Here is a 27,732-nt window from a genome sequence, read left to right as displayed (position 1 = left end):
TGAGAGGGGAATCCTTCCCCTTGACTTGATGTGGGAAAAGACAAGGGTCTCAGGTACAAGGTATACCTTCCGGGGTCCCAAGAAGGAAGGACAGCCCCTGGTTCTTCTTTCTCACTGAGGAAAGATCGCGCCACCTGGCAGGGGTGCCCTGCTGCTGAAAAGCATGGAGCCTAAAGCCTGTGCCCTTGTCCAGCAGTGACTGGGTTGCAGGCGCCATCTGCTGGACAGAGCAGGAAGTGCACTCTGGCCCTTAGCTCATGGAAAAAAGAGGCATTTATTGATGTGTCCCTCCTCAGACAGTGAGACAGACCACCACCAGCCCTTATTCCAATCCATTAACAAAAGATGGATAAAGAGACCCTGGAGGGGAAGTAAAGAGTCATCTCTCCCTTGTTCTAGGGACTGAGGGGCCAGAGTTAAACAAAGACCAAGCATAAGTGAAGAAATGTCCTCTGATCCCACAGACAGACCTCTCCTGCCACTGACTTTGATTTTCCGGGGTAGTAGAGAAGAGAAAGAGAAAGAAAGAGAGGAGATGATCATTCTTTTGCTCTCCTTGCTGAAGCAGCAGTGTTGTGGAGAGGGAAAAAGGGCACAGTTTGGGAGGTGTAAGCTGAACCCTGAAGGCCCCTCCTGTGCCTCTGACAAGACCTCAGCTCTGGGTGTCCCTCAGCTCACCCTCAAGGGGAGCACCCCACCAGCATCCCATCCAGCACATGACGAAGCTCCACCAACTTCCACCCAGTGAACACAAACACAGCCAGGCCCAGTCTCCCTTCTTTATTGATCTCTGGCTATAGCAGGGGCCAGGGAGACCAGGGCAGGGGTGAGTCACATGCGTCTCTCCCCACTCAGGGTGGGGTGGGAAGGGCAAGTTTCAGGGTGGCAGGTCTGAGAGACCATGAATATGGACTTCACAAGAACAGGGTCCACTGTACAAATGCATGAGTGGTATCTACAAGAAAGGAGGAGCCAGTCACCTGGACTTTGGCCTTTCCTGGGGCCAGGTGGGGGGGGGAGAGGAGCCTGAGGAGAGGAAGGGGCCCCGGGCCTGGCTGGGTTCTCCCCAGAGGTTATGACAGCAATGGCCCTGACCCCACCCCCACTCCCACTGTCTGCCTTCTACCCACCAAGTTCCCAGGGAAGGGGTCTTCTGGTGCCTGCGGCTGAGCCAGTTCTGGGAGATGGAGGGAGGGGAGGGACCCTCTCTGTTAGTAATACAGGATTCTTGGATTATAGCTCACCCTCCCCACATGCCCTGAACCCCAACCCAGGGTCTCTCCTGCCTGTGCTCATAAAATACACCCTGAAGGTGCTTTGCTGTGGAGACCTCAAAGCACTTTACAGACATTGGTCGGATGGGAGCCTCCTAGCCCTGGGGACAGGAAGGAGGCAAAGGGCTCAAGACTTGGCCGGGGCAGGGCCTAGACAAGCCCCCAGCTCTCGAGGCCCTCAGGACAGGCCTCCCCTCAGACCTTGGCCCCCCTGGTTCCTCTCTTCCCCCAGTCAGCATCTGGGCATGAGAGAGAGAGAGGATCACAGGGGGTCAGGCAAGAGATGGGGCCAAAGCAGTGCAAGTGTGGGTCAAAAGGATCCCACCCCACCCCTGTCCAAAAAAGGGACCATGCCCTGAAGGGACCCCCTCCCCTTCCTGCACATAGGGCTTTGAAAACCCCCAGCTTGTTATCCTATTCCAGCCCTTCCCAAGGGAGGAGAAGGGGAACCCAGACCTGCCAGCTAAGATCTGGGGTGGGGGACTGAGGGAACCCCCAAAATGTATTGCTTAGAAACTTGGAGGCAAAAAGGATAGGGGAGGGCCCAGGGGGCTGGCATCTCTGACCCTCCCCTTTAGGCCCTGGGAAGCCTCCAGGAAGCTCCCCCCTTCCAGGTAGCCATCCGGCCACGAGGGGAGCCCAGAGGCAGGGGGATGGGCACAGTGACCACTGGGAGCCTGAAGTTCCCCAGTCTTGCTGCTGGGAAATTAAAGTGTGCCCCAGAGGGTGTCAGATGGGGAGGGGCCCTTCCCCCAACCCCACAATCTCTGGCGTTTGGCCTTCTGGTGGGTGGTCTCTTCCATGACCTCCATGCTCCCTGGGAGCAGATGGGGGAGCCAGTCCCAATGGATGGTGCTAATGACATCAAACACTTCAGACTCGGTGAGGACCTGGGGAAAGAGGGAGAAGCTTCAGTGCTCTGGTCTTTGCCTTCATCTCCAGCCCAACCTGCTCCTCCAGGTCCTGCCAGATCCCCACTGGTCCCAAGTATAGTTGTACAAAAATGCCCTTCAGAAGCAAGCCAGCCGAGGGTATGAGCTGGGCTGAGATGGAAGTAGGGTTTACCTGACCTCACCAAGCCTGTACCCCGGTGGGTGCGCTGTCCCTAACCCTCACAAAGCCTGGTGCGGGTGCCACCCTGCACAGTTCTGCCCTTCCTTCCTGCAGGGACTGTGGGACCAAAGAGGGTGGAAGTATTTTCCATCTCCTACCCCTCTGCCCTGTGCCTTCACCTCCTCCACTTTATTGCCTGAAATGAGGACAGGAGAACCAAGAGGCCGTGTTGATGCGACTCCCAGCCTCCACCACCGGCTCACCTGGGCCAGCCGGGGCTAATCCAGATTCCCATTCTGGTTGTGTTCGTCTTCTGCAGGGGAGGACGGGGTCTCTTCTTCACAGGGGGACAGCTCATCAATGGACATCTGGTTGGTGATGCCTGCAGAGGGGTGCAAAGGAAGCCAAGTTTAGACCAAGAAGTATTTTTTCCCCAAGAAAAAAAGTGTGAAGGAGAAAATTAAAAAAAAAAAAATAGGGAATTCTCACCCACTGCTCTGCCTCCCAGCCGAGCTCCCCTCTACCCATCATCCTTGGAAGATCCTCTCTAGCCTTGTCAAAACCCACAACTCCCACCCCGCAAGGAAGAGCCAGAGCCACCCAGTCACCCAGATCTACAGAGGCACACATCCATTCTAGAACAACCCAGGCCACTCAGCTAGTCAACCTTTCCTGTGACCTAACTTTAGTCTAATTGGCTCCTTTCCCAACTCCAGGGGGTCAGAGTTGCCCCAGGGCTTACGAAAGCCTAGGCCTGCTGTTGCTCCCTCCGCCACCAGACAGGCTCACCCCCCACATGCAAGGCCACCCACCACTCGCTGCCCGTTCCTTCCACTTCTGTTTGTTCTCCTGAATGTACTTGGTCCAGGTGGTACGGAAGCTGACCACGTCAGGGTTGGGGTCTCCCACCTCCACGTCTAGAGAAGGCTGGCGCCACTGGAAGCTGGGAACAGGACCCCACCCCAGATCCGGAAGTTAGAACAAGCCACTCCAGTGGCACCTTCACGGCCCTCAGAACAGAACGGAGGAGACCAATGGCCCAGAGGAGGCCTAAGGATCCAGGTCCTCTTTCCCTCTACTAGGCCCACTGCAAGTCCCTGTCCCTCACCCCCCCAGTGTCACCCCTCCCTCTCCACGCCTTCTCTTTGGAAACAAAGATTACTGGGAAAGCAGTAAAGACCAAAAAGGAAGAAACAAAAATGTGGCGAGGTGCAGGGTACGGTCCCAGGCCCTAGTCCCATCGTCCACCCCGTGGCATGACAAGAGGCAGACGGGCTCCAAGCTTGGAGTAGGCTCCTCCCCACGGCCCTGCCACGGCTGGACCTCATCCCCAGGAATTAGTCCTCCACACATCCTCCCCCGGAACCAGGAGACCCGCTTACTCCAGCCCCCCTCACCTGGGCTGGTTTTTAGACTTGGAGTCATCATCCACCAGGGGCTGGACACTCTTCTCTGCCACATCGGTCAGCACAGAGAACGTGGGCTCCACAATGAAGTCAATGAAACCTGCAGGCAGGACAACAGAGGTGTCCTACCTGGAGGGCGGGGCAGAGGACACAGCTGACACGGCCATGACCCCCAGCTGTAGGTGGAACAAAGTGGGGAGGTAAGGGGGGAGGGGCTGGAACCTTCCCAGTGGGGACAGACTTTGGGATGATGTCAAAGAACTACTCCCAGAGAACTACTCCTGCCATTGCCCCACCCCCCGCCGCCACGCGGCCTCCCATGGCGGAGCCCCAAGCTGGAGCAGCACCCTTGACCCTTGCTGATGCACCCCCTTCCTGCAGCAAGGCACTCACCAATCTGAGACTGCGCCACCAGAGTGGACGTGCGATCGCAGAGTGGTGAAAAGGGCAGGCCCAGCTCTGCCTCCTTGTCTCCCTGCGGGGACAGGACAGGTGGGGAAGCTTGGAGAGAGCGCCTCAGCCCCACCAGACTGGTGTGCAGCTAGGACGGCAGGGGCTTTGGGAGAGCAGGGAGTTTCTGTGCCTGGGACCTGGGAGTGACTGATGTGCAAGGGAACGGAACTACGGCAACCACCATGAAGCTGTGAGGATGGAGGAGTTTATACCCCAGGTTCAGGATGAGGTCAGCAGCAGAAGGTGGCTGAACCATCTGGAGCAGGAGTAGGGAACTTGCAGAGTGAAAGCCACGAGAAAGCCCCCATGGGCAGAGGGTGGCCAAAGATGCCACTCTACCTGGCGGAAGAATTCTTCCATGAGGGCTTTGGTCCAGCGGCTGTGGACTGACCACTGCTTGGTAGGATGGCTGATGTCAGCAGCATGGAGCAGAAGAGACAGGGCCTTGGACTTGTCGATCCTGGGTGGGGCAGGTGTCAAGGAAAGGGAAACTGATCTTTTAGGGAAAGGAAACCTGGGCCATTGCCAATCCCATGCCCACTCCCGGACCCATTCAAACACATCCTTTCACATAACTCCAAACACCTTCGAGCTGCGCGCGCACACACACACACACACACACACACACACACACACACACACCTATATGCGTACAGGTAGCAGCACAGGTTGGGAGTGGGAAGCCAGGCTCCTAGAATCTAAGGGCCTGGGTTTGAATCCCCCAAACCCACAGCACACTAGCTGTGTGCCACGGAGCCAGTTACTTAAAATTTCCATATTTCATTTTCTTCCATTCTAAAATGAAAATAACTCTACCACATGTTGAGTTGTTCTAAGAATTAAATGACATACAACAAATAAGTAGGGAGAAGAGTGTCTGGCACATAATAAATGCTCATTTGATGTTATTTATAGTGATAATCATTGTTATTATAGTACCCCCAACAATGACCCGCCGTGACACTGTACACTCTCCCACACAGAGCGTACACAGAGATAGGCACACACGTTCAGGGCACACACAAACATATTCTGTTCTCTTTTACATTTAGATACGCCCCACTTCTAAGCAGCACTAGATGTAATTATAGCATTTGGTTTGTCCTGTTTGGGGTTTTTTTGGTTTTTTTCTTAACCTCACACGACTCTCCCAATGGCCCTATTAGAGCAGGAGCTAGTGGCAAGCGGATGTGGTGAGAAGTGTATCAGTTTTGCCATTTCAACGATGAGGACGCTGGATCCGTAAGAGTTGAGCAAGTTTCCCAACACTGTGGAGGAAGCCCATCCTCGGGCTACTGGGGAGACCCATCTTGGACTCCAGGCCAAGTGCCCTCCAGCAGGTCAGGTGACCAGCTGCCCGCAAACCCAGGGCCACGGTCAGACATGCCACACGAACTCTCACACAGGGATACACTCAGGAAGAAGGCTGGAGCCCACAGAGTCTCCACACCCAGCTAAAGACCCAGCACACCAACTTCCCGGCACACACCCCATTCACACGCCCCTCCCTCTGGCCTGGCACCAGCGGCTCCCCAGCCTATGCCACCTCTCCAGCTGCTGCAAGGCTGTCTTCATGGTCTTCACTTGCTGAAAATGGCAGGACATGTCTGTGGCCAACACCATCTCAATGACCAGGGCCCGCAGCTCTCTGCATGGAGAGAAAAAGACAGGTGATGGGCCCTCCCAGTCCTGCCACTCAGGAAGTCCCACAGATGGGAGAAGACGTCTGGGCTGAGGGGTCTCTGAGGAGGCCTAGGGCTGGCTTCTGCTCACACAAACTCATCCTTGGTGAGGTTGATGAAAATGTTCATCTCGTCGTCCTGCATCAGGCGGAAGACAGAGCTGATGTGGTGATTCTCCAGCACAGAGCGGTCATTGTATAGGATGGCGCATTCCGACCTGCAAAGAGCCAGGGTCGTCCTGTCTGGTCCTCGCTGAGGGGGGGCCCTGGCAGCCTCCCCTCCCCCACCCGGCCCCTCACTTGGTCTGGATGTGGAAACTGTTGGTGGTGCCCGTGTGCTCATAGTCGTGAATGGCTGCGGCGAAGACGATGGCCAAGACCTCGATCTCCGACAGGCAGTGCTGGGGGAAAGAGTCAGCATGAGGGACGCTCCCCACTAGGTCGTCTTCCAGTCTTCACGGCCAGCTCTTAGGCAAATGCATCCAGGTATCTTAGCTCCCGGCATGGCCAAGGACCCTCCTCCACCCCAGCCTGCAACAGTCCTAAGGCATCCTGGCGCACTGTCCCCAGCACTGCCTGTGAAATTCTGGTATCCCTGGGAATTCCCTAGAGGAGCTCATCCAATTTGACTCTGTAAAAGCTTTGGGATGCCAAAGAGGGAAGAAGCAGAAAGGGGGAAATGGAGCTGGAGGATGACCTAGACTCCCAACGCTAACACAGTGACCCTGAGCCACGGGAAAGCGCTCTCCGGGCACCTACCACCATCCCTGTGCGGAGCAGGAAGCAGTGCACCGTCTGGGTGACATCGGCCGCATGGATCTGGTTGTGGTAAGGGTTCTTGTATTTCCCATAGCCTGTCTCCAAGGCCTCCAGGAAACTCATCAAAAACACAGTGGGGATCTATGGTAGGAGGGAGAACGTGGAGAAATATCAGGATCTGCAGGAATGGCAGCAACGAGCAAGTCCACCGTCCTTTAGAAGACAGTGTGACCTAGGGAGAGAACAGGGGTGACAGCCAGCTGAACCTGGGCTCACATCCTAGCTCTATCACCTGCTGGCTGTGTGACCTTGGGCAAGTCACGACCTTGGGCAAGTCACTGTGCCTCCCTGTGCCTTGGATACTTAACTGCAGAACAAAGATAATACCACCTACCTGGAATTTAATGAGATAAGTACAAGGCACTTAGAACGTGCTCTCTAAAGAGTAGCTATAATTATTGTTATTTCCCTGGAGATTTGTAAGAAAAAGAAAGAAAGCTTCCCTCCTATCTTCCAACCATACAGCCCTATCCCCAAACCCAGGACCACAGGAAAAGGCTCAGAAGCAGGGGAAAGAAGATGACGGAGAGAGGACCCACCCATCCAGCAGATGTGGGTCACCCTCTGCTCAGAGAAGCCTTTCCTGACCCCTCCCTAGTACACTCACTGCCATCCACCCAACAGTCCCACAGCACACACATCCACATGTCTAACCCTATCTCTATATATGCCCTGGGTGTCTCTGCCTGCTTCAAAAGGCTCAAGGCTCCCAGAGGGCGGAGCTGATGTCTTCACCTGTCCTAGGCTGGGAAGGGACCAAGGTTCTGCACTTTGGGAAGCTTCTATAGAGATGAGCTCTAAAGTGCAGAGACAGAAGTCAGACCCCGCATCCCCCTCCCCTACCCCTGGAGGGCTGTGCCCCAAATTCAGGGAATTTTAAAGGACTGTTGCCATGACAACTGCCCTTGCTTTTGCGTTGCCATGACATCCCTGGAGGGAAGGGAAGGGAAAGAGAGGAGCAAGGAGGGGCTGGGTGCCCAGGAAGAGGATGCGGAGCTCAAGACAGAGGCTGTGCCCAGCAAACAAAAAGCCTGTGTGTGCCACACCCCACACACTCACACTCTCACACACACACACACACACACACACACTCACACACACACACTCACACACACTGACTGCCTCGAGCTCGCAGATGAGGTGGGCCAAACCCAGCCTGGTGTCCCTTCCAGGTAGAGAGACGGAGTTGGGGGAAGCTGGTGGCTGACGTATGTCTGTGACCAGTGCAGAGCTGGGAAAAGGACCCTGCTGTTCTCTGTCACAGGGACAGGGACAGCAGGACTGGAGGGAAGATCATGAAGCCACAGGACAGGCGGCAGGAAAGTGCTGAAGAACATCTCAGCTGAGCACCACGGGAAAGTTTGGAAACTGTCTTGGGAATTGTTGGGAGGAGAGGACGGGAGAGTCAAGAAGAGGCTCACAGGGACGCGAGGACTGTGGTCTGTTACAGTGAGCGGGGCGAGGATGGCCACAGGGGCCTTCCAGAGCCCGGCTGGGAGGGGACCCTCCGCCTGGACTCCCTGGACTGCGCCTCTCTATGGCGCTGTCTGGGAACATTGGCCTCCCCTCTGCCTCTAACCTCCACTGTGTACCCAGGAGCTGCCAGGAACCCCCACAGCAACTCTTCAACCCTCACCCCCACTTCTAATGTGGTTTTTCGATGTGGAAGTGCTGCCTCCTGGTCTTTGCTCCTCCCCAGTGCAGGACCTGGAGACCCCTCCTGCCCACACACCCCGCCAGCCCTGTCAAGAGCTGGTACCCTCCACAAAAGCCCTCGATGCAGAGGCCGGAGCTGGGGGGCAAGGGAAGGAAGGGGTAACCAAATGTGTCCCTCTCCCTGCCCAGGAAAAAAAGAAGACTCTAGTCCCAAAGGACACCAGCTGACAGCATCTGCACTCTAGGCCCCCAGAGTCACAGACAGGAGCTGAAAGGGAGGTGAGCACCGCCCAGATTTGCGGAGAGGGGAGCAAAAATCCCAGGCCAGACAGGTACAGACCTGAAATCCCCCTAGGGAAGCAATCAGGAAGGTCAGAGGCTGGGATTACAGCCAAGGCCAGCAAGGGAGGCTGCCCTGGCACTGAGACTGAATGAGGGAGCCTGTGGAATCTACTCCTGAGACTCTTTCAGAACAGGAATGAGAGGAGTGGAGACTTCTGCCTGGAGACTGAGGCAGAATGCTGGCCAACCTTGAAGCGACTGATGAGGTTATGTCGAGTCAGCAACTCAAACACAATGGTCCTCAGGGCATGGTCATCTGCTGCCCGGTTCAAGGAAAAGACATCAAAGCACCAGAGGTCCAGGTTCTGTGGAGAAACAATGAACTAGGCAGAGAAGCTCCCTTTGGGGAGTTTCCTTGCAGCAACAACGGAGGGGGAAAAGGCAATCATTTGCCTCTGGGGTAGGCAAAAGTTGTCTTGAGGACTATGGAAACATATAAAAGGGGAGTAAAAATCACATCATAAAGAGAGTCTGGAAGTCCCATGGCTATTCCAACCCCAACCTTCTCTCTCACCTTGAGACAGTTGTGGACTGCAGTGGAGTAGGTGGGACCCACGGAGGTGTATGTTCTCCGGAACATCCTAAGAGAGAACAGTGAAAAGACAGAACAGGGAGAAACTGCTATAAGTCCAGGCAGTAGGGACCTGGCCAGGTGGAGCCCTGGGGACAAGCCACGAGCATATGGGGTCTCAGGGCTAGTGGGCTCATAAAAGACCAGGACAGTGGGGAAAGAGGGGCAGAGCTAGAGGCAAAGGGAGGCTGGGTGTGGGCAAACCTCACCGCTCCACGAAGATCCCAGCCTGCACAGCATGCACGATGCTCCGGAACTTGGGCTTCTCCTCTGCTCGGCGACCTTTGGCTCGGGTCTGCTGGGTGAAAGTGGAAGCCAGCCAGTCCCGCACCTCGGAAGGCACAGCATCAGACCGCAGCTCCTGCAGCTCATCTTCTGTGTCCAAGATTTGCCTGCAGCCCAGAGGGGAGTCACAGAGGAGAGACAGCAGGTGCTGCCACAGCTACAGACCCTGCACCCAGCCACACGCCACGCTTAGTAACATGCCAGCTCACTCCGTCTCTGCCCACCCGTTCCTTTCTTTTGCTACATCTTTTTATTTCGGTCTCTCTGTCTGGCATCCCCAGCAGGGAAACGGCTCACTATGTGAGGTAGTAAGTGTCCCGACCACGGGAGTATCCAAGCAGGCCGTGGAATGCCATCTGCCAAGGGATGCCACAGACAGAGCAGCACAGCCCAAAGAAACAAACTGCAGGCTGCGTAGATGAAGTTTTTAATTTTCTAGTAGCTGCATTAACAGGGTAAAAAGAAAACGGTGAAATTTGTTTTAATGAAAAATTGGATTTGAGCTAATACCTTTAAAATAATATCACTTCAATGTGAATCCATAGGAAATGTATGAAGGACGTGTTTTACAAGCTTTCTTCCAAGACTCTGAAAACCAGCATGTAACTTACATGTGGATCTCAATCATCCCTGCAGCATTTCAAGAGCTCAAGAGCCACACAGAATCATGGGCTCCTATGCGGGCAGCACAGGTCTAGAGAAGTACTCCACACTGGGAAGTTTAAGGTTGGATGAACTCTCCTCTTTCTCTCTCTGCCCCATAAATGCCAGGCAAGTGCTCTACTACTGAGTTACACCCTGAGCCCCCTCTTGGTTATCTTTGCCTCTATCTCTGCATCCATCTCTTCCTCTGGCTCTTCATCTCTCTCAAGTTCTTTCTATTTGCCTCCCCTTCTTGGACTCTGTCTTTGCTCTGCATTTTTTTTTTTTTTTTTTTTTGGTACCAGGGATTGAACCCAGGGGCACTTAACCACTGAGCCACATCCCCAGCCCTTTTTTTATATTTTATTTAGAGACAGGGTCTCACTAAGTTTGTGAGTCTGGCTTTGAACTCCCAGTCCTCCTGCCTCAGCCTCCCCAGCCGCTGGGATTTCAGGTGTGCGCCGCCGCCTGGCCTTTTTCCTACTTTGTTACTCCCTGTCTCTGAAACACGTGTGCCTAGCTGCTAGCGCAGGTCTCGCTCACCTAGTCTCATCGATATAGACGGCCTCCAGCAGAGAAGCTGTGTACTCCAGGTTCTTCTTCAGCTCCTCGATGTTTACCTCCCCGTTCTCCAACTGCTTCACCATGTAGCGTAACCTACAAGAGGGTATGGGGACAATTATCCTGCTCAGGCATTGCTACCTTGTCATGAAACTCTTTAATAGGACACCTTTTATTGAAAGAGCTTCAGTCTTCTACAAGTTGTTAATAATTCTATCATCAATGATAACAGCAGCTAATTTTTTCTTCTGGGGCTATGGCTACTGCCTGAAGTAGGTTTATTCCAAAAGTTTCATGCCAGGCTCTCCTGACTCTACCATTCCCATCCACCATCTGATCTCTGTTTCCTGCAAACTCTTCTTTAAACTGCCGGGGTCCCGCAGAATTAGCCAGGAAAAAGCCTCTGGGGTGATGTTTTGGGGATGATTTGTGTCATCATTTGAATAACCTATAATAAGCTTTGTCACCCAGGAGAAAGGTCTGAGGATCCACAGCAACCAAAACAGCCCCCAGAATTCTTTCATTGTCTCTTGGTCAAGGCAGGAAGGGGGGAACATGTCCACAGCCCCTCTGTCCCTGGCAGGGACGGCAAAGGCACAGAACAAAGACCAATCTGAATGCTTTCGCCTGGCCTCACTCCACGCAGGCAGAGCTAATGGATTATGATTCCAGAATCCATCAACCAGGACAAGGCTGGGTTAACCCCTGCCTCCCCGGTCGTACATCAGCTCTGGCAGTTACTGTCCCCATCCACTCCCTGCCTGTGACCAGTCTAAGCTTCATCCAGGGCAAAAGTGGTGAGTTGAGGCCAGGGATCTCACATCCTGGATGCTTTCCCTAAAGGGACAATCACATTTTGCACTTAGGAGTTCTGGGGGTCAGTGATTAACTGAGGGGCTTAACTGACAGCCCAGGCTGTCACAAAGCAAATGAAGCTCTCTGATTCTAGATGGTGATTTTTAAAAAGTGACTAAACACTCTTTCCTCCCTCTTCTCCAAAACCCGCCCTGCCCCACCAAAAGCCCACACCAGGGTAAGATCACAGCCCTTACAATTCCCCACTGAGAGGGGGCTTCAGAAACCCAAGGTCACCCATGAGTCAGGGAAAGAGAATGAGTCAGGGACCAGAGGCTGAAATTAGCATCAGTTCCCAGGGATGCCGCGGGAGGGCTGAACAATGGCATTCCTGAACAGAAGCAGCTCTAGAATCCTGGGGTCTCCGCAGCTCTGGAATAGGGGTGCCCAAAATAGCCAGCACCAGCAAGTATTACAGGCCAGCTCTCACCTCAGGGCCTGGCAGTCCTGGCCATCCTGGCCGGCGTAAGAGCAAAGGGGACAGAAGGAAAGGCAGCAAACGGGGAGGGTGAAGAAGCCGGAGGGTGCTGCTGTGGCGGCCGGCCTGCGGACCGTTTCCATGTGGGGACAGCCGGGTATCTAACAAGAGGGAGGGCGGCTTTAGCAGGGCTCAGCCCCAGCTCAGCTTCATCAGGAGGAATGGACAGAGAGGCTAGATAAACCTCATCCCAGCTTTCCCAGGCAAATGAGCCAGAAAGGAGCCACAGGGCCTTGTATCTTCAAAACACACCAGGGATCACAGAACAAAGAGGTACCCTGAGGACCCAGGCACAATCAAGGGCTTCCCTCTCCTGGTCAGTCCCAGTGGCCAGGGACCCTGGAATCTGGGGACATACTCTCCAGAATGAAAGAAAGCCCTCTTCTCTGGGCTGTGGTTCCATCTATCCCCCAGATTCCCTCTACCTTAATCTTGTAGGTCCCTCAGCTTTCAACAATCAAAAACTCTGTCCCCAGGGGTCAAGGCCCACCACCAAAGTTCTCCCAGTTTCTTTCTTAATCCACCTCTGGAAACACACCTCCCATCAGAGGCTCCCAAGTGAACAGCCACGCCCACGGGTGCTCATTTGCGTGTATTTGCATAATCACTAACAATGCTGCCAGCTCTACATTTTAAAAAGAGCTTTCTCCTACATTATCTCATTTTATCCTCACAACGGGCCTATGAGGGAGGGAGGAGGGAAGGAATTGCTAGCCCTGTTTTCAATGCAAAATCCTGGGCTCAGGAGGCTGCTTTGGCCCAGGGCAGCCAAGCAGCAAGCTGGAGGCTGGAACCCCAGGTTCAAAGCTGTCACTTCCTGCTGTGAGCCCTTGGGCAAGTCTCTAACTCTTAATCAGTATTTATTAAAATGTGGCCTAGAGACTCCCGGTGGAATCACCTTGGGGATGTGTTAAAACTTAAGATTCTAGACCTCACTGTGCACCTGCTGAACCAGGATGTGAGGGGATCATCCAGGGATATGCATTTCTAACTAATACTCCAGATGATTCCAATATACTCTAGAGTTCAAGAACTTTCTTTAGGGCATCTATTTCCTCATCTGTAAAATGGTAAAAATGATAATGAAGCAGCCTCATAAGGCTATTAAGAGGATTAAACAAAATAATATATGTAAAAGACCTGGCACATGCAAAAGGTCTCCATAAATCTGATTTGAATAGAAATTAAGTGACCAGTATCATACTGACCCTGTGAGGCTCCCCTCCCACTCCCTTCAAACCCACAAAGAACTTGCCTGCTCTCCCCCAAGTCCAGTAGAGAAGAGAGAGTTGAGTTTGGATGGAGGTAGATAATTAGGAAGCCCCCTAACAGAAGACACAGATGATGATAATGACTATGATCTCTCCTTTATGATTAAAAGACTCATTTGTTTCTCTCAAGCACCTTATGAAGGCCACACAATTAATCAATCTCAGGTTGGCAAGGCCTCCAACTCACACTTAAGGACCTGCCTCTGTCCCCACACAATGAAGGGCAAAGCAAGTCAATTATGTACTTAGCTTGGACAGATGTGGAGAGCATTTCACCACAACTTCTCCAGCCTCAGCCAGTTGACCTTAAGTGTTCTTGTAGGTGGGACAATGGGAGGTGAGTCTCTGGATGACACTGACAGTGACTGATTTCTCTTGGTTGCCATACTCAAAGCATATAATATGTGCTTAGTGACAGCTCAACAAATAAATATCAGGGGAAGGGGACAGATTAATCAGATGTGAGGCCATCTCCCAGAGCTCACCATGGAAATCCCTGAGCCACAGTTTCTGAAACTCTAATGGGAAGCCTGGTGAGAAGAATGAAACTGCAGTTTGACTTTAACACACTGCTCCCCAAGTTCCTCCTTCCCTCGCCTCTAGATCCCATCCAGGAGCTCACATACAGCTTCTGTTGAAATCTGAATCAAACACGATCCAGACACCAGAAGGAAGGAGGTAGGGAGGGAAGGAAAATTAAAGAATAAATTTGACAAGGGAGGAGTCCAAGAAGAGATCTGCACTCAGGCAGCTGAAAAGACCCAGGTGTTGACTGCACCCTCCTGAAGTCTCACACATACACATACACACACACACACACACACACACACACACACACACATAAGCGTTCCGGTCAGCAGGGCTTCACTTAACCAAAATCCTTCAGAGTTAGGATCTTCCTAAACCTACCCAAAGTCCTCACCTCACTATCCTGTAGGAAGTCCTTCTTCCCACCCACATCAGTTTTAATTCAACCCTCTGGTTCAGGCCTCAGAGAATCTGGCAGGGACTGGTCCCCTTCTCTGTAGAACAAGATACTCAGCACTGTCCAGTTCTCATTCGGCCACAAGGAAAACAGAAAGCTTCCCACCTCCATCCCTACCCCTGATTCCCAACCACCATTTTTTTTTCCTTTACCTTCAGTCCCTGCATGACGCAAAAAGCCTCAGATCCTCACCCCTGGAAGCCCAGCCTCTCCCAGCTCTAGGCAGCCAGCTGGAAGAGAAGACTCCTGGCAGTAAAAACCCCAACACCTCAGAAAAGCCCAGCTTCCCCAGCCCCCACCAGCTCATTTCTTTGGATCACCACAAGGCTGATGTTCTGGGGATTTCCAACACCCTCTGCCACTACTTCCAGCACCCACCATTCTGAAAAGATCACCCACTGTGAGTAGGGAGCTTAGGTCAAGTCAGCCTCCAGCCAGAGGAAGAATTCTGTTTCCAGTTTGGGTTCTTAAGACAAAAGGAAGAAACTTCAAGGGGATGTGAGGTCCCCAGGCCGCTGAGGATCAGGAAAGAGAGAAAGAGGAAGAAACCCTGCTAAGTCACCTGCCATAGCCAGGAGGCAGTGATAAGAAAGGAAAGAGATGAAACTGGAAGGACACTAAGGGGAAGGCAGGTAGATGGAGTAAAAGGTGGAGAAGCTGGTGCACACAGACACACAACTCATACGGGACTCTCAGGTCTTGGTCCCTCCCCTCCACCAAACTATAACTGGTGGACCTACAAACAGCTTGTTCTTTCCTCCTCCCATCCCCTCCCCTCTCATCCCGGGTACCTACCTGAGGATGGGACCCTGGAGATGGCTCCTCTGAACAGGTACAGGGTTTGCCATGGAATCGAAATTTCCTACTTTAGTGTATCAAAATGCTGACCCCTGGGACCCACGGCCCCCACGAGGGTACAACTCCCTCTTGAGCCTCCAAGTTCCTCCTTCAGGTGGAACAGAACTCAACGACTGACCAGAAAGCACTTTAGGGGATGGGAGTAGAGGGGGCCCAACTAGAGGAAGAACTGAGTGAAGAAGCAGAGACTCAGCTTTACAGGAACTGGGTGAGAGGCCGCAGGAAAAGTTTCACATCTGAATCAGACTGAAAACAAGAATCTGTTGTCAGAAGAATCCCAGAAAGGACAGAAATAGCATAGTCCAGCCCCTTGTTCTGAGGAGGTGGGGCTCCTGTTTGGGAAGAAGGGGTTAGCAAGAGGCTTTAGGATACAGGGACAAGGAACTACCCTGAATCTGTCACAAAGAAGTCTGGAGTGGAAGGGGAAGGGGCCCTGAAAAAGCCCCCTAGAGGGGCTAAGCAGATTCAGCTCCCTCTCAGGGTCTTTTTCTGGGACCATTCTACAAAATGAGTTCTAACCCACCTGAAAGAAGAGAAGCAAGACAGGAGAATGAACTTCCCAGAGAGAATTAGAAACTCTAGGGGTGAGGCTTGCTGAAACTTGGAGCCAGGTGATCCTGAGACAAGGTTTCATAGGGAGGGAAGGAATGAAGTGAATGAATGTCAGGAGGTCCTGTTCATAAAAACCAAGAGACTGGGCAAATAAACATTCCCAGCCCCAATTTTCTCATCTGTAAAATGGAGATAATGGGAAAGTGGTGAATTTTAACTGAGAGAGATCAACCCAGCGCAAAGGTAGAGAAGTAATGAGATGGCCCAGGAGGGACCAAAAGAGTCACCCAGAAGAAGCCTGGAGACCAAAACCCTCTCCTTCCACCTCTACACTTCGCTCTCACTCGGGCAGAGAAGGAAAGAACCGGCCTCTGCAGCGCGGAGTGGACGTGCGCACACAGCCCCAGCCGCCTCCCGATTGGCTGTGAGATGACATCACCAATACAAGAACACTGGAGCCGCGATTGGTCAGCTGAGGGGTTGGGCGGGGCTAAGAAGGAGAGGGCGTGGGTGAAGAGGAAGGCTTGCAGTGAAGAGTTCCTGGCACCTACAGTGTCCTTAATCTGGGATCTAAGGCTGGGAGTGGTGTGGAAACGAGCAAGCGGGCTCTTGCAGATGAGCATGGCGGGAGAAAGGGAAAAGGGAAGGAACAAGCCAAGAGCTTGGATTTTATGACAGGAAGTCTTCTCCCTCGTCCCTAGCAAAAGCAGAAAGAAATTAAAATAACTTGTCACTATGCCAAAGTCTTGAAGGATTATAAATACATGAAGTTTGGAGTGGAAGTGGACTTCAACAGCAACAAGAGCCATGAAGGTCAAAGACCTCCTGTGGTTTTCTTAATGAACTCCTGATGGCCATGTGAAGAGGGCTTCTGAAGATTGTGGAAGAAAGGGAACCTACTCTGTCCATCTTGTTCTCTCTGGGCCCCATCACCTCCACCCTCCCCACACCCACCACAAGCTGATGGGTTTCCAGAGAAAAAGGACTGGACTCAGTGTCAAAGACACAGAACTGTCACTCAAGTTATGAGGGACAAGTTATTTGGCCTATTCCCTGGACATGCTTGCTTGGAGAGATGGCCATGCGGATTGGGGCAGGTGGGAGCCAGTTATACTCAGCCTGAAACACCAGCCACCTCCAAGTCAAGCCAGCTCCTCTCTCTCCCAGGTGGCCTCACTTCAGGGCCTGCTATATACTAACTTCAATCCTCCTTTTGAAAGGTGGGATTTCTTAGACTAGGCAGCAACTTACCAAGACACTGTTTCTAAATAAAATATTTTTTAAAGGGCTGGGGGCGCTGGGGATGTGGCTCAAGCGGTAGTGCGCTTGCCTGACATGCGCAGTGCACTGGGTTCGATCCTCAGCACCACATAAAAATAAAGACGTTGTGTCCACCAAAAACTAAATAAATAAATAAATAAATATTTTTTTTAAAAAAGGGGCTGGGGATGTGGCTCAGCGGTTAGTTAAGTCCCTCTGGCTTCAATCCCTAATACCAAAAAAAAAAAAAAAAAAAAGGCTTTGTCAAGAATATCCTGCCCATTCTTCTGCTCTCTTGCTCAATAATACCTAAATTCGTTGGACAAATGACTGCTCACCATCTCTCTCTCTCTCTCTCTCTCTCTCTCTCTCTCTCTCTCTCTCTCACACACACACACACACACACACACACACATACATACACACTGCACATGCTATGTCACTCATTCTAGCCTATTATTATTTATTGCTCCTAATAAGAAGGAGTATTGGTCAACCACTACCTCTTCCTTGAGAAAATAGTTCCACATGCTCACACTCTACCTCTATCTGAGCTAAGGAGACTGTCAGTCAGCTGGGAGGAAATACAAAGATGTGAGGATGCCAGCAAAGGGTCTAGTATCCATTTTTCCTTTAGTCCATAAATTTAGGTTAAAAACGAAAAGGAGGGGCTGGGGTTGTAGTTCGGTGGTAGAGCACTTGCCTCACACACGTGAGGCCCTGGGTTTGATCCTCAGCACCACATAAAAATAAATAAGTAAAAATAAAGCTATTGTGTCCATCTACAACTAAAAGAAAAATACATTAAAAAAAAAAACAAAAAGGGGCCCAACCATAATGCCTCTCTCCCCTGCCCACACCCAGCTTCCCCACCCATGCTGAGGAACAGGAATTGGGAGAGGGAACAAAGGATGGGAAACTGTCTCCCATCACAGAAGAGAGTGGGTAAGGGCCTGGGGTGTTCTGGTGAAGGGACTAACTTGCTCATCTCAAGGGTCTAGAATCTCAGAAATTGAAAGAAATCATCTAAATTCAATAAGAAGAGGACATGAGTTAAAGTCAGGAGAATTTGCCTGGACTTTCTCACTATATGTGACCTGGGCAAGTCACTCTGAGCTCTAACTTTCTTGCCTATAGCAGGTAAATAAAATGTACTTCACAGAATTCTCACAGAGACCCTATGAGATATTGTATGAGAACACTTTGGGAACTATAAAGTGATACATGAATGCAAAGGATTATTATTTAATATAATCCTTTATTTAGTCCAGCAAATATTTATCAAGAGTCCTCCATAAACAAAGTTCCATGTGTCCACCCTTGTACCTAGGACCCAACTTTCCATCTGGGCCCCAAGTGGTAGCTGGATTACTAGTGGAAAAGTTCTAGTCACCTTGCCACGGGCACTCTAGACATCCGGGGCTTCGTGTTCCACAGAAGCCAGGGAAGCCGTGGAAGCAGAAGCCAGGGATTTCGCTGAGCATGGAGCTCCAGAGCTAAGAGCAACCAGCCCTCTACGTCGCTCAAGCATTCCCATCCCTTCCCTGGCTTCCCATTGCTATAGGAGCAGCCCCAATTCTGGCAGCTGGCTGGGCAGAGTGGCGGGGGTGGCTCCAGAGATAAAAATAGCCCCCCTGGTGGCAGAGCTGGGGTGCCATCCTGGGAGGCAGCAGGCCTCAGGTTGACATGGCAGCAGTGGTGAGAGATCTCTAGGCATGGGAGGGGGAGGGGACGGGGAAGGGATTGGGCAGGGCTGGGGAAAGACTGGAAGATAAGTTGGGGAAGCACAGAAACCACGCAGTGGAGAGAGGTGAGATGGAGGGGCAGGAGGTACTAAGAAAGCAGGGAGGGAAGGAAAGATCTGGAAGGTGCTTCAGGAGAGAGTACGGGAGGTAAGAGGGGGAAGTCTGCTCCACCCTCGGTGTCTGAAGGCAGCTCCCCCTCTGCCTTCTACCCAGAAGCTGTTTCTAACAGGTGTTCCTAGCAACAGCCAGCACAGCTCTGATCACATGAGGAAGGGAATAATCTAAACAGTTGGAGCCTTAGCCAGGACTAATAATAACCCAGGTGTCCTAGCTCCCAGCCCAGTGCACAAAGGAGTCACCTCTCCCTCGGGCTTCAGCCCTTGAGAGAAGGCAGCGGCGTTGGGAGGAGTGGGCAAGAATGTCAGAAGAAGGCAGATGGGAGAGGAGCTCCCAGGAGGCAGTCCGGAAGAATCTTCCCCTGGCTCACTTGTCCACCTCTCTCCCTCCCTATGCTATTTAATTCTCATTAACCACTTCCACATGGACCACCCCACCAGCCCTCCAAACCACATCCCAACAGATGTTTCCAGCAGATGCCCTGCTTCCAGGGAGCAGATGCTGAAGGTGGCCTGGGAAGGAAAAGATAATTGGAAGCTTGGCAAGGGATGGCTGCAGGTTTGATGGGACACTAGATTGTGCACCAGCAGGAGTTCAGTCTGGTCCCAGCACAGCCTCAATCTATCTCTGGCATCCGTTTCCTTCTCTGTGACCCTTTAGGACTCTCAGAATTCAGGCCTGCAGTGGAGACACTAGGGACATAGGAAACCTAAACCTTGGTTCCCAGGTTTTTTCTGACTAACTCATTGCTTCTCCCAAATCATAGCTTTAAAGGAGGAGAGTAATTTCTTCTTTGTCAGAGAAAGGTCACATTCTGGCCTCCATGAATTTCTCAGGAAGTTCTCCTGCATATCTGTGTATCTCCAATCTATTTTGCTGCAATCAAAACAACAGCTAACTTTGTTGGCATTTCAAAGAGCAGAAGGGGAGAGAATGGGAAGGACAAAGGCTAGTGCGACTGGCTTTTATCTTCTATCTTTCACACTGGGATATCTAAAGCTCCTGCTTATGGAGAGATGGTCAGGGTTTCAAGAGCTTGGCAACAGGGCTGGCAAGTGTGCTCATTCAGCCCAGGCCCCAGGAAGTTTCCAAACAAGGTGAGCATGAAGGAGAGAACTAGGGAGAAGGTGCCAAGCTAGATATGCAAGAACTGATAAACAGGGGAGCAGGAAGCCAAGGAAGAGAAATGAAGGAAGAAACTGCCCTAGTCTCCAGGTCCTGCTGCCAGAGAATCCCCAAGCACCCCCACCCCAGCAGGCCAAGTTCCCTTCCCAACCTAAACTGTGCCAATACCAGCTGGCAGCCCAGTCATCCCACTGCAGTGCCACTATCATTATTTGCAAATCCGACTTCTCATTGCAACTATGAAATCAACCAACCTAAGAGCCAGGCTCTAGCCAACAACAACCTGAATCACCCCCTTTCTAACTCCCAGCCCCCAGCCCCAAGCCTCTCCATGGATACACCTGGCTTTTTCCCCACCAAGCCTGTCTCTCTCCCCAAACTCCAACACAGCTCCCTCCACACACACCTCTGCCTGGTCTGGGATGCTGAGATAAAATCCTAACCCAACATTTTCTTCTCTGAGATAAAATCCTATCCCAACATTTTCTTCAAGACGCAGCAGGAGCTGGGGGGACAGGAGCAGCTGCAGCACAGGGGGATGAGGGCAGAGGGGCAAGAGCACTGGCCCTGGGAACAGCCCTGCATTGAGTGGATAAAAAGGTTTTCCCCTTTTCCCTGCTCAGGAGCCTTTGCCCTGCAGTTTCCATCTATGCCCCTTCCTGGGATTCTCTCCCAGTTCTCTTGGACCATCTAGCCTTCCTCCCATAGGGGACAATCTCATTATCTAACAAACTCCAGTCTCCCAGTTGTCTCGCCTCTACCTCACCTGCTGCCCTGGTTTTGGCCCTCTTTCTCTGCCGCTGTCCTGAAGAGAGTTGGAAAATAGCTACTCAACTTCCGTACCTGAGAAAATCAGCCCCTTGAGATTCAAAGGCAATTACTTGGCTTCCTCCCGGAGGAGCTGGGAGGATGAGGTCATTAAGAAGGCAGGAGAAAGGCCTGCAGACACAGAAGTTGAGGCTGGACTCCTACGAAGGCTCCAAAGGGTACTGCAGCCAGCTCATCCCCTAACATCTGGGTGAGGGGAGGGAGGGTGCCCCAGGGATTTTCTGGTTCCTAGCCCAAATAAGGAGGAGTGGCAGAGAGAAGGCAAGAGAAGATAAATATAAGGGAACAGGAACAGGGAGACGAAGGGAGACAGGAAAAGAGCAAAGGAACCTAGGAAAGAAATAAGGGGCAAAGGAGGGAAGGGACAGAGGAGAGGATGCAGGAAAGAGTCAAAGAAGAAAGGAGAGAGCAGAGGAGTCAAAGACAAATCCTCCATGATTCCTTTATGGGTTCAAAAGACAGGCAAGACTTCTTTCCAGGTTTTGTTTTCCTCTATCCCAGTGGGGAGGCAGGGGGGTGACCAAATAAAAGAGGGAAAGCTAGAGACAACCACTCAGTTCAGGGGTTTTAGTAAAATAATGCCCTGGGCAGGAGCAGGTAGAGAAGGATCTGAAAGTGTGCAGGCCTCTCCAACAGAGTCACCTGGGCTTCAGTCTCACTGCATCCCCAATCTCCTTTTCACCCTCCTCTGGGCAAAAGTGAGATAAATGCAACCTCAGAGGTGGAATCTCCTCTCTGTCTTTTTCCAACCTGCCTCCTGGGGCTCCTAGACAAGCAGAGGGAGAACCTCTTAAAGGTTCTCTAAAATAGGATGTAGCATACTTGAAGGCATTAACCCAGGCCTAGGACTTAAGATGAAAGCCATTGAGGAAGAATCCACCCATGTAAGGTCCCCCACACTCACCACGTCTCAGAACTGCAATTTCTCCACCAACTTCTAGTTTGGCCACGGGGACAAGATGACTCTCTTTTCTTTGGATCTCAGTGGCCCACATCCTTCATGGTATAGCCCTCCTTCATCACCACCCAACCTTCTATTTCCTAAGCTCATATACCTGCCCTCGCCCCTTCCAGATAAGCATTTGTCAACAAAAGTTTTCCAAATCATGTCTCCAACACAGGAACTTGAACTTCTTAGATAATTCATATTCCTTCCTCTTGAGTCTTTATCTTTCTCCCCTATCCCAGCCAGTAGTCACCTATTCATTCCTATTCCCCCTGCCTCTTCACAAGCTCTCCTATGCTGAAAGCCATTGTCATTTATTTATTTTTTTTTTTGAGAGAGAGAGAGAGAGAGAGAGAGAATTTTTGATATTTATTTTTTAGTTTTTGGCGGACACAACATCTTAAAAGTCACTTTCATATGGATGATATCAGATGAAGAACTGAGATCTCAAGATCACATGGCTAGTGATTACCAGAGTGGGAATATGAACTCAAACTCCAGGATCCTAACATATTCACTGCTCTCTCTCCTATCACAGCCCTGCCTCCCTAATTCCCACCTATTCCAACCAGAGATATGTGGAATTCTTCTTCTGGTCTGAGTTTGATTTACCCTGTCTCTGCACCTCCCCTTCACCTTACTGCAGGAATTTTCCACCCTCCACTATTCCAGAGATGCCACACAATCCTCATTCAAATAAAGCAGATGGAGGGAATCAAGATAGGAAACATCTGATCGGCGAGGGGGTATAAAACCAGGGAGAAGAGATTCCCTGTGCCATGGCTGGAAGTGAAGAAGGTAGGACTCATCCAGGAAGGATGCACACACACACAAAAAATCATCCCTCTGAGACCGGAGAGAAATGATGCTCCCTTTTCTCCAGAGGTCCAGGGAAACACAGTTTACCCTGCAATCTTCACAGTAGCTCCACAGTTACATACAGAGAATGAAGGAGAGCAGCATGATTTTCAAAACTGGTAAGAGCCACACAAGACCACTTCACAGGGCATATACAAAATGAAGACAAAAGGAAGGGTAAATCAATGAAGCCCCAAGTCCAGGCCCTCAGCATCCTTGTTCTGCCCTCTGAATTACCCTAGGATTGTAAAAAAAAAAAAAAAAAAAAAAAAAAAAAAAAAAAAAAAAAAAAAAAAAGTCTTTTTTTTTGGTGAGTGTGTTACAAATACATACACAGGATCACCCATACATATTATCCCATTATCTTATACACACACACACATAAATCATCCCATTCATACCTACGGCAATCAATTTCACATACTCAGGTAAGCACATACCTTCCAAACCCATTTACTATCCCACATGCCGTTTAGAAACACAAAAACAGAGACGTCATCATGGAGCCCTGATTCCGGCATGCACATCAACTTTTACCCAAACACTTACATATACATGTCAGACGTTTACAGATTCATCCTGACATATATCATTCACACAGTCCAAATACCATAGCTTTTGTATCCTATCTGTAATTCCTTCAGTTCCAGGCTGTGTCCTCCCAAACCCCCCTACCTTTTAAGCATCACCCTTTCTCCAAAAAAAAAAGAAGAAGAAAGAAAGAAAGAAAGAAAGAAAGAAAGAAAGAAAGAAAGAAAGAAGAAAGAAAGAAAGAAAGAAAGAAAGAAAGAAAGAAAGAAAGAAAGAAAGAAGAAAGGAAACTCCCTTTTCTCCATTCTATTTCCTACCTCCTGCATGGAGGTACACACACACCACAAAATCAGAGGCAGAACTGGGCTCCATGGCATATAGATGTATAATCATTAATTCATTTGTTCAGTCATTACTTTAAGACTATTTATTGAGTGCTTATCATGCTCAAGGTACCAGAGAGGACTCTGATGAAAAAAGACGAACAAAAATAATCCCCAACTGGGTCCTTGCTCCAATCTCATCTGTAATGACCTTGAACCACAGCATAGGACATTGAACCTAGACCTCAGAGATCTGTGTGTGAATCAATCAGGGAGAGAAAAAAAAGGGATTATGTCTATTCTGTCCCACAGGAAGGAGGCCGTTCTATCTGTAAAATGTAAAAATCCAACAGAAACTGGAGCAGACAGATGAGAGTGACTCTTGTAGTATCCTGGGAGAGGGAACTCATATCTGTGCCTTTCCTATGTGTATATAATCCCCCCAAAAGAAAAAATTAGGCAGAAACCCAGAGTGATAGAATTTTACCTCTTGGGTAGGTACAGCAAAAGGAGGGTGCCTACCTCACTCTCCTTACCACTGAATGGAGCTGAACCAGATTCCAAGCTCCATGGGAACAAGGTCCATATCCACTCGTCCACCACTGTAACCCAGCATCAAGCATACCACCTGGCCCACAGGAGAGTACCAAATAGTTGTTAGATAAATGAATGAGCTGAGGCAGCAAACCAGTCTCTGCTTATAGTTTTCCTTGATTCACAAAAGACACAGAAACTCCTTCTACCTCTATTGATCTCTCCCAACACACTCTCCAAAGCCCTCTGGTCTTGAGGACCAATGGACAGTCCAGTCAAATCCTTCTTCTTAGGGTTAGAGATGCTGAAAATCCTCCTGCCCAAAACATCATTTCCAGACTTTCTCTCTAGCCTCTCTCATACCTCAGTTTATGAGTCTGCTTAGTTAGGAAAAATTTCCGGCTAGCCAGAGGTAAAATCCCATAGTTAGAGACTTTTTCCAGCTCATATGCTCCATATTCTGAATTTATCTCTTGACAGGGTCCTGGGGTTGAAAATAAAATTACTGGATATTCTTCCCAACAAGAAATTTTCCTCCACAATTATATTAGAGGGGTTTTTTTTTAACCAGAGGCAGAAACACCAGACATGGTCCCTCTGAAAGGAATCTAGATATCCTAGATTAGAAATTAAAGTGGGGGGTAGGATGTGTTGAGTAGGGGAATAAAGACATATATATAGAGAAAGAGATAGATATTTAGATATTCCATCTGTCTTTGTTTCCATTTAGTACCCAGTCCTGAGATAATCATGTCTACTCCCTGTTTCCAGACTACACAACCTTTTCCTCCCTAGCCCATGAGGGAGGGAGGACTGTATTTCCATTTAAGGGTATTCCTCCTTTCTCACCTCTTTAGGAACCACCTGACCCAGAAAGTTAGGGAAATTCTCCTAGCCAGCAAAATCCATAAATCCTTTTATTTCCTTTCATCTGATTTTTCAAAACCTCCCCAATATTCAAACAATGCCAGATCTAGAAAGCCATCAATTTGGAATCTACCTTGATATTAAGATCCTTCTCTGGGCAGGGATTGTGGCTCAGAGGTAGTGTGCTAACCTAGCATGCACGAGGCACTGGGTTCGATCCTCAGCACCACGTAAATATAAAATAAAGATACTGTGTCCACCTAAAACTTAAGAATAAATATTTTTAAAAAAAGATCCTTCTCTGCTTTGAGAAAAGGAGACTGAGAATTTACTCCTGTTGATTAATCATGGGGATATGGTACTTTTAAATTAGCACACGTAGCTGGCTAGAATGCAGGCAAGGTGCGTATAGGATGAGCTATTTATGCTGTGGGGAGGCCATCCTGATAGACCTAAGGACCAGATCATTGAAGTGAGTGAACACCAGAATAATCTAATCACTAAGGTTAACGATCCTTGTCCACCATGTAAGGCCATCTCAGCTGGCACACTCTAGAGAGTCAGCTGTCTCCACTCTCCTCTCTCCCCAGGTTTCAATGCCTTCTGTGATCCTCTTCTGTCATCATTGAGCATTTCTCACAATCAAGGCAGAGACAGCAATTTGTTTTCAGGAAAGACTTTTAGTTAGAAAGGTGTGAAAGATGGTAAAACCCTCTCTTCTACAGGGCCCCACTACCTGCAGGCAAGGTGAATATATGGTGAGCCACCAGTGCCATGGGGAAGTCATCCTGAGAAACTGAGTTCCCCCATTTATAGACCCTAAGGCCCCCACTTTGCCATTCAAATACTTTCTTACCTGCCCCGCTCTTCAGCTTCCTTACCATTAGCAAAGCATCATTTTCTATCAAAAATCACCTACTGCTCCTCCCAACAAAAATCAATTCAATCCAGTTTTCCATTTCTTCATCCCAGAACTCATTCCAAGGCTGCGCTTCATAGAGCCTGGCAAATTGCATTGGCCAGAGGCAGCAAAAGAGGGGGACCGAGGAGCACATTTGAAGTCCAAGCTCTGTTGCCCACCGTGCCTCAGTTCTCCCTAAGGCCTCTCTAAGCAGTGAGAGTATAAATCAGACCCACCTGCCCAATATAAAAGCATCATCTTGTCACCACAGGCGAAGTATCTGAAGAACACAACCATACGCATCCATCCATCCCCTTCCTCCATTTCTCACTTTATCAGAACCCAGAAATAGAAAGCTTCAGTGTTCACTACTAAGGTGACTGGGGGAAAATGGGGTTCAGAGGTTATGTTTACTATTTCATCACCAAGTATCCATCCTCTCCTATCTAGCCTCTTTCCTGGTGGCTGTAGGGAGTCATCTCAGTGAAAGGGGCATCCTCCCTTGTTCTCTGATTAAGAATCAACAGACTGCGGAGATTATTACCCGATAGCAACTGACTGGGAAGTAAATATGGTGCCTGGCTTGTCTCTGACCCAATCCTCTCCTCCTCTGAGGAGCAAGAAGAAAAGTTCCTTTCCTCCCTGAGACTGGTGTGTGGGACACCTGAGTCCTTCCTTTCCCCATTTATTCTTCCCCACAAGCCCTGATCCTGCAACAATAAAAAATGATGCCAAAATGTGCTTGGAGATCCCCGGAGATCCTATATAAACAAAAAGGCTTTGATTAAGCCAATTACCTGGCTCCTGTCACTCATCCTTTCTTCACTGCCACCCCCTCCTCCAGCTCCCAGGTGGGGGCTCCACCCCCTCCTCCAGATTCCAGGTGGGTCATTAATATGCAGAGTGAGTTTCCAGGCCCCAAGAAAAATAAGCAACCTAAGTATGGGGCACCCTCACCCCCACTCCCTGTGGGATGCAGAGGGCAGAAACTACCAATCCCAACCAACCTATATATGACCCACAGGTTGGCACAAGTATCCCCATGCACTACATCTGCAGCTGTGTGTAATCACTACAACACAGCTCTGTGACCCACGGACACTTGTGCACACGCATGTGATGTGTCTCACATCTGCACAACCCTGCACATGGATACGTGTGAGTCAGCCTGGCACCTCCTGAATGCTGCCCGTCTGCAGCCCTGCCACACCGCACATACTGTGCCGCCTCTTCGCGCTGCGTGTGTCACCCGGGGGGTCCACAGGCACTGGTATATCGTTAGCTTTGTAACTCCCAAACCTGCTCCAACCAACCGGCTTGCTCCGCACATGCCTGGCACATGTGGCCTGGACACGCGTGTCAGGGCCGTGTTTCCTCGCACCTGCCAATATGTGTGCCCAAGAGAATTTATCAGCCGGGCTCCAGGTTCCCCTCCCCGCCCCCCGCACACACACTCCAAGCTCCTATGGCCCCTTCCCCCCTGTTTCCCGACCAGGGACTCACAGAGATCGAAGCTTAATCCACATCTTCTTGCTGGGGGCTGACTTCAGCTCCAGGGGTGACGGGCAATCCGACTCCAGCATCTCTGGAGGGCTGCGGGGGGACAGCTCCATGCTCAGCCACTGTCTAGAGAACAGAGGGAGGAGATCGCACCTCGGCTCCGCTTCAGCCCCTAGCCGAGAGACCCTCGCTCCCTACCCCAGGCCCTTCCCACCTGCGGCTGGCGTGGTCCAGCCAGGCCGGTGTCTCTAGGCTCAGCCCGAGCTGGCAGAGCTGCAGTTCCTGCGGCTGCTGCTCTCCCGCTGCCCTGCCGAGCTCTGGGCTCCCAGTCCGAGCTCTCCGCGCCGCCGCTGCCGCTACCGCCGCCGCCGCCGCCGCCGCCGCGAGCTGCCAGAGCCGCCTCCTCTCCTCTCTCCCTCCTCCGCCGGCCGGGTCCCCCCTCCCTCTGCTCCCCT

At 50.8% G+C, this 27,732-nt stretch overlaps 1 protein-coding gene across 4 annotated transcripts; it reads right to left on the bottom strand.

The window, feature by feature from the left end:
• Positions 1 to 27: 27 nt before the first annotated feature.
• On the bottom strand, positions 28 to 27,732 carry PDE1B (phosphodiesterase 1B). Of its 4 annotated transcripts, none has more exons than XM_081309144.1 (16): positions 27,492 to 27,732; positions 27,281 to 27,399; positions 10,726 to 10,839; positions 9,465 to 9,647; positions 9,199 to 9,265; positions 8,873 to 8,989; positions 6,627 to 6,767; positions 6,168 to 6,268; positions 5,960 to 6,085; positions 5,733 to 5,834; positions 4,526 to 4,646; positions 4,127 to 4,208; positions 3,725 to 3,833; positions 3,140 to 3,270; positions 2,591 to 2,709; positions 28 to 2,164 (listed from the first exon to the last, which is right to left on the bottom strand). In XM_081309144.1, the coding sequence occupies exons 2-15, from the start codon at positions 27,388 to 27,390 to the stop codon at positions 2,606 to 2,608; spliced, it is 1,608 nt and encodes a 535-aa protein (XP_081165270.1). In that variant the 5' UTR covers positions 27,391 to 27,399; positions 27,492 to 27,732; the 3' UTR covers positions 28 to 2,164; positions 2,591 to 2,605. The 4 variants fall into 4 exon arrangements, with proteins under 4 accessions (XP_081165270.1, XP_081165269.1, XP_081165272.1 ...); XM_081309143.1 differs by having other exon boundaries at positions 27,281 to 27,403; positions 27,492 to 27,731; XM_081309146.1 differs by lacking the exons at positions 27,281 to 27,399; positions 27,492 to 27,732 and adding exons at positions 14,485 to 14,562; positions 15,128 to 15,146.

Source organism: Spermophilus citellus (assembly GCF_964194105.1).
Source record: "Spermophilus citellus genome assembly, chromosome: 10".
Classification (NCBI taxonomy): Eukaryota; Metazoa; Chordata; class Mammalia; order Rodentia; family Sciuridae; genus Spermophilus; species Spermophilus citellus.
Note: the sequence above shows the minus strand (reverse complement) of the source record. Positions and strands in the feature narration are given on the sequence as shown.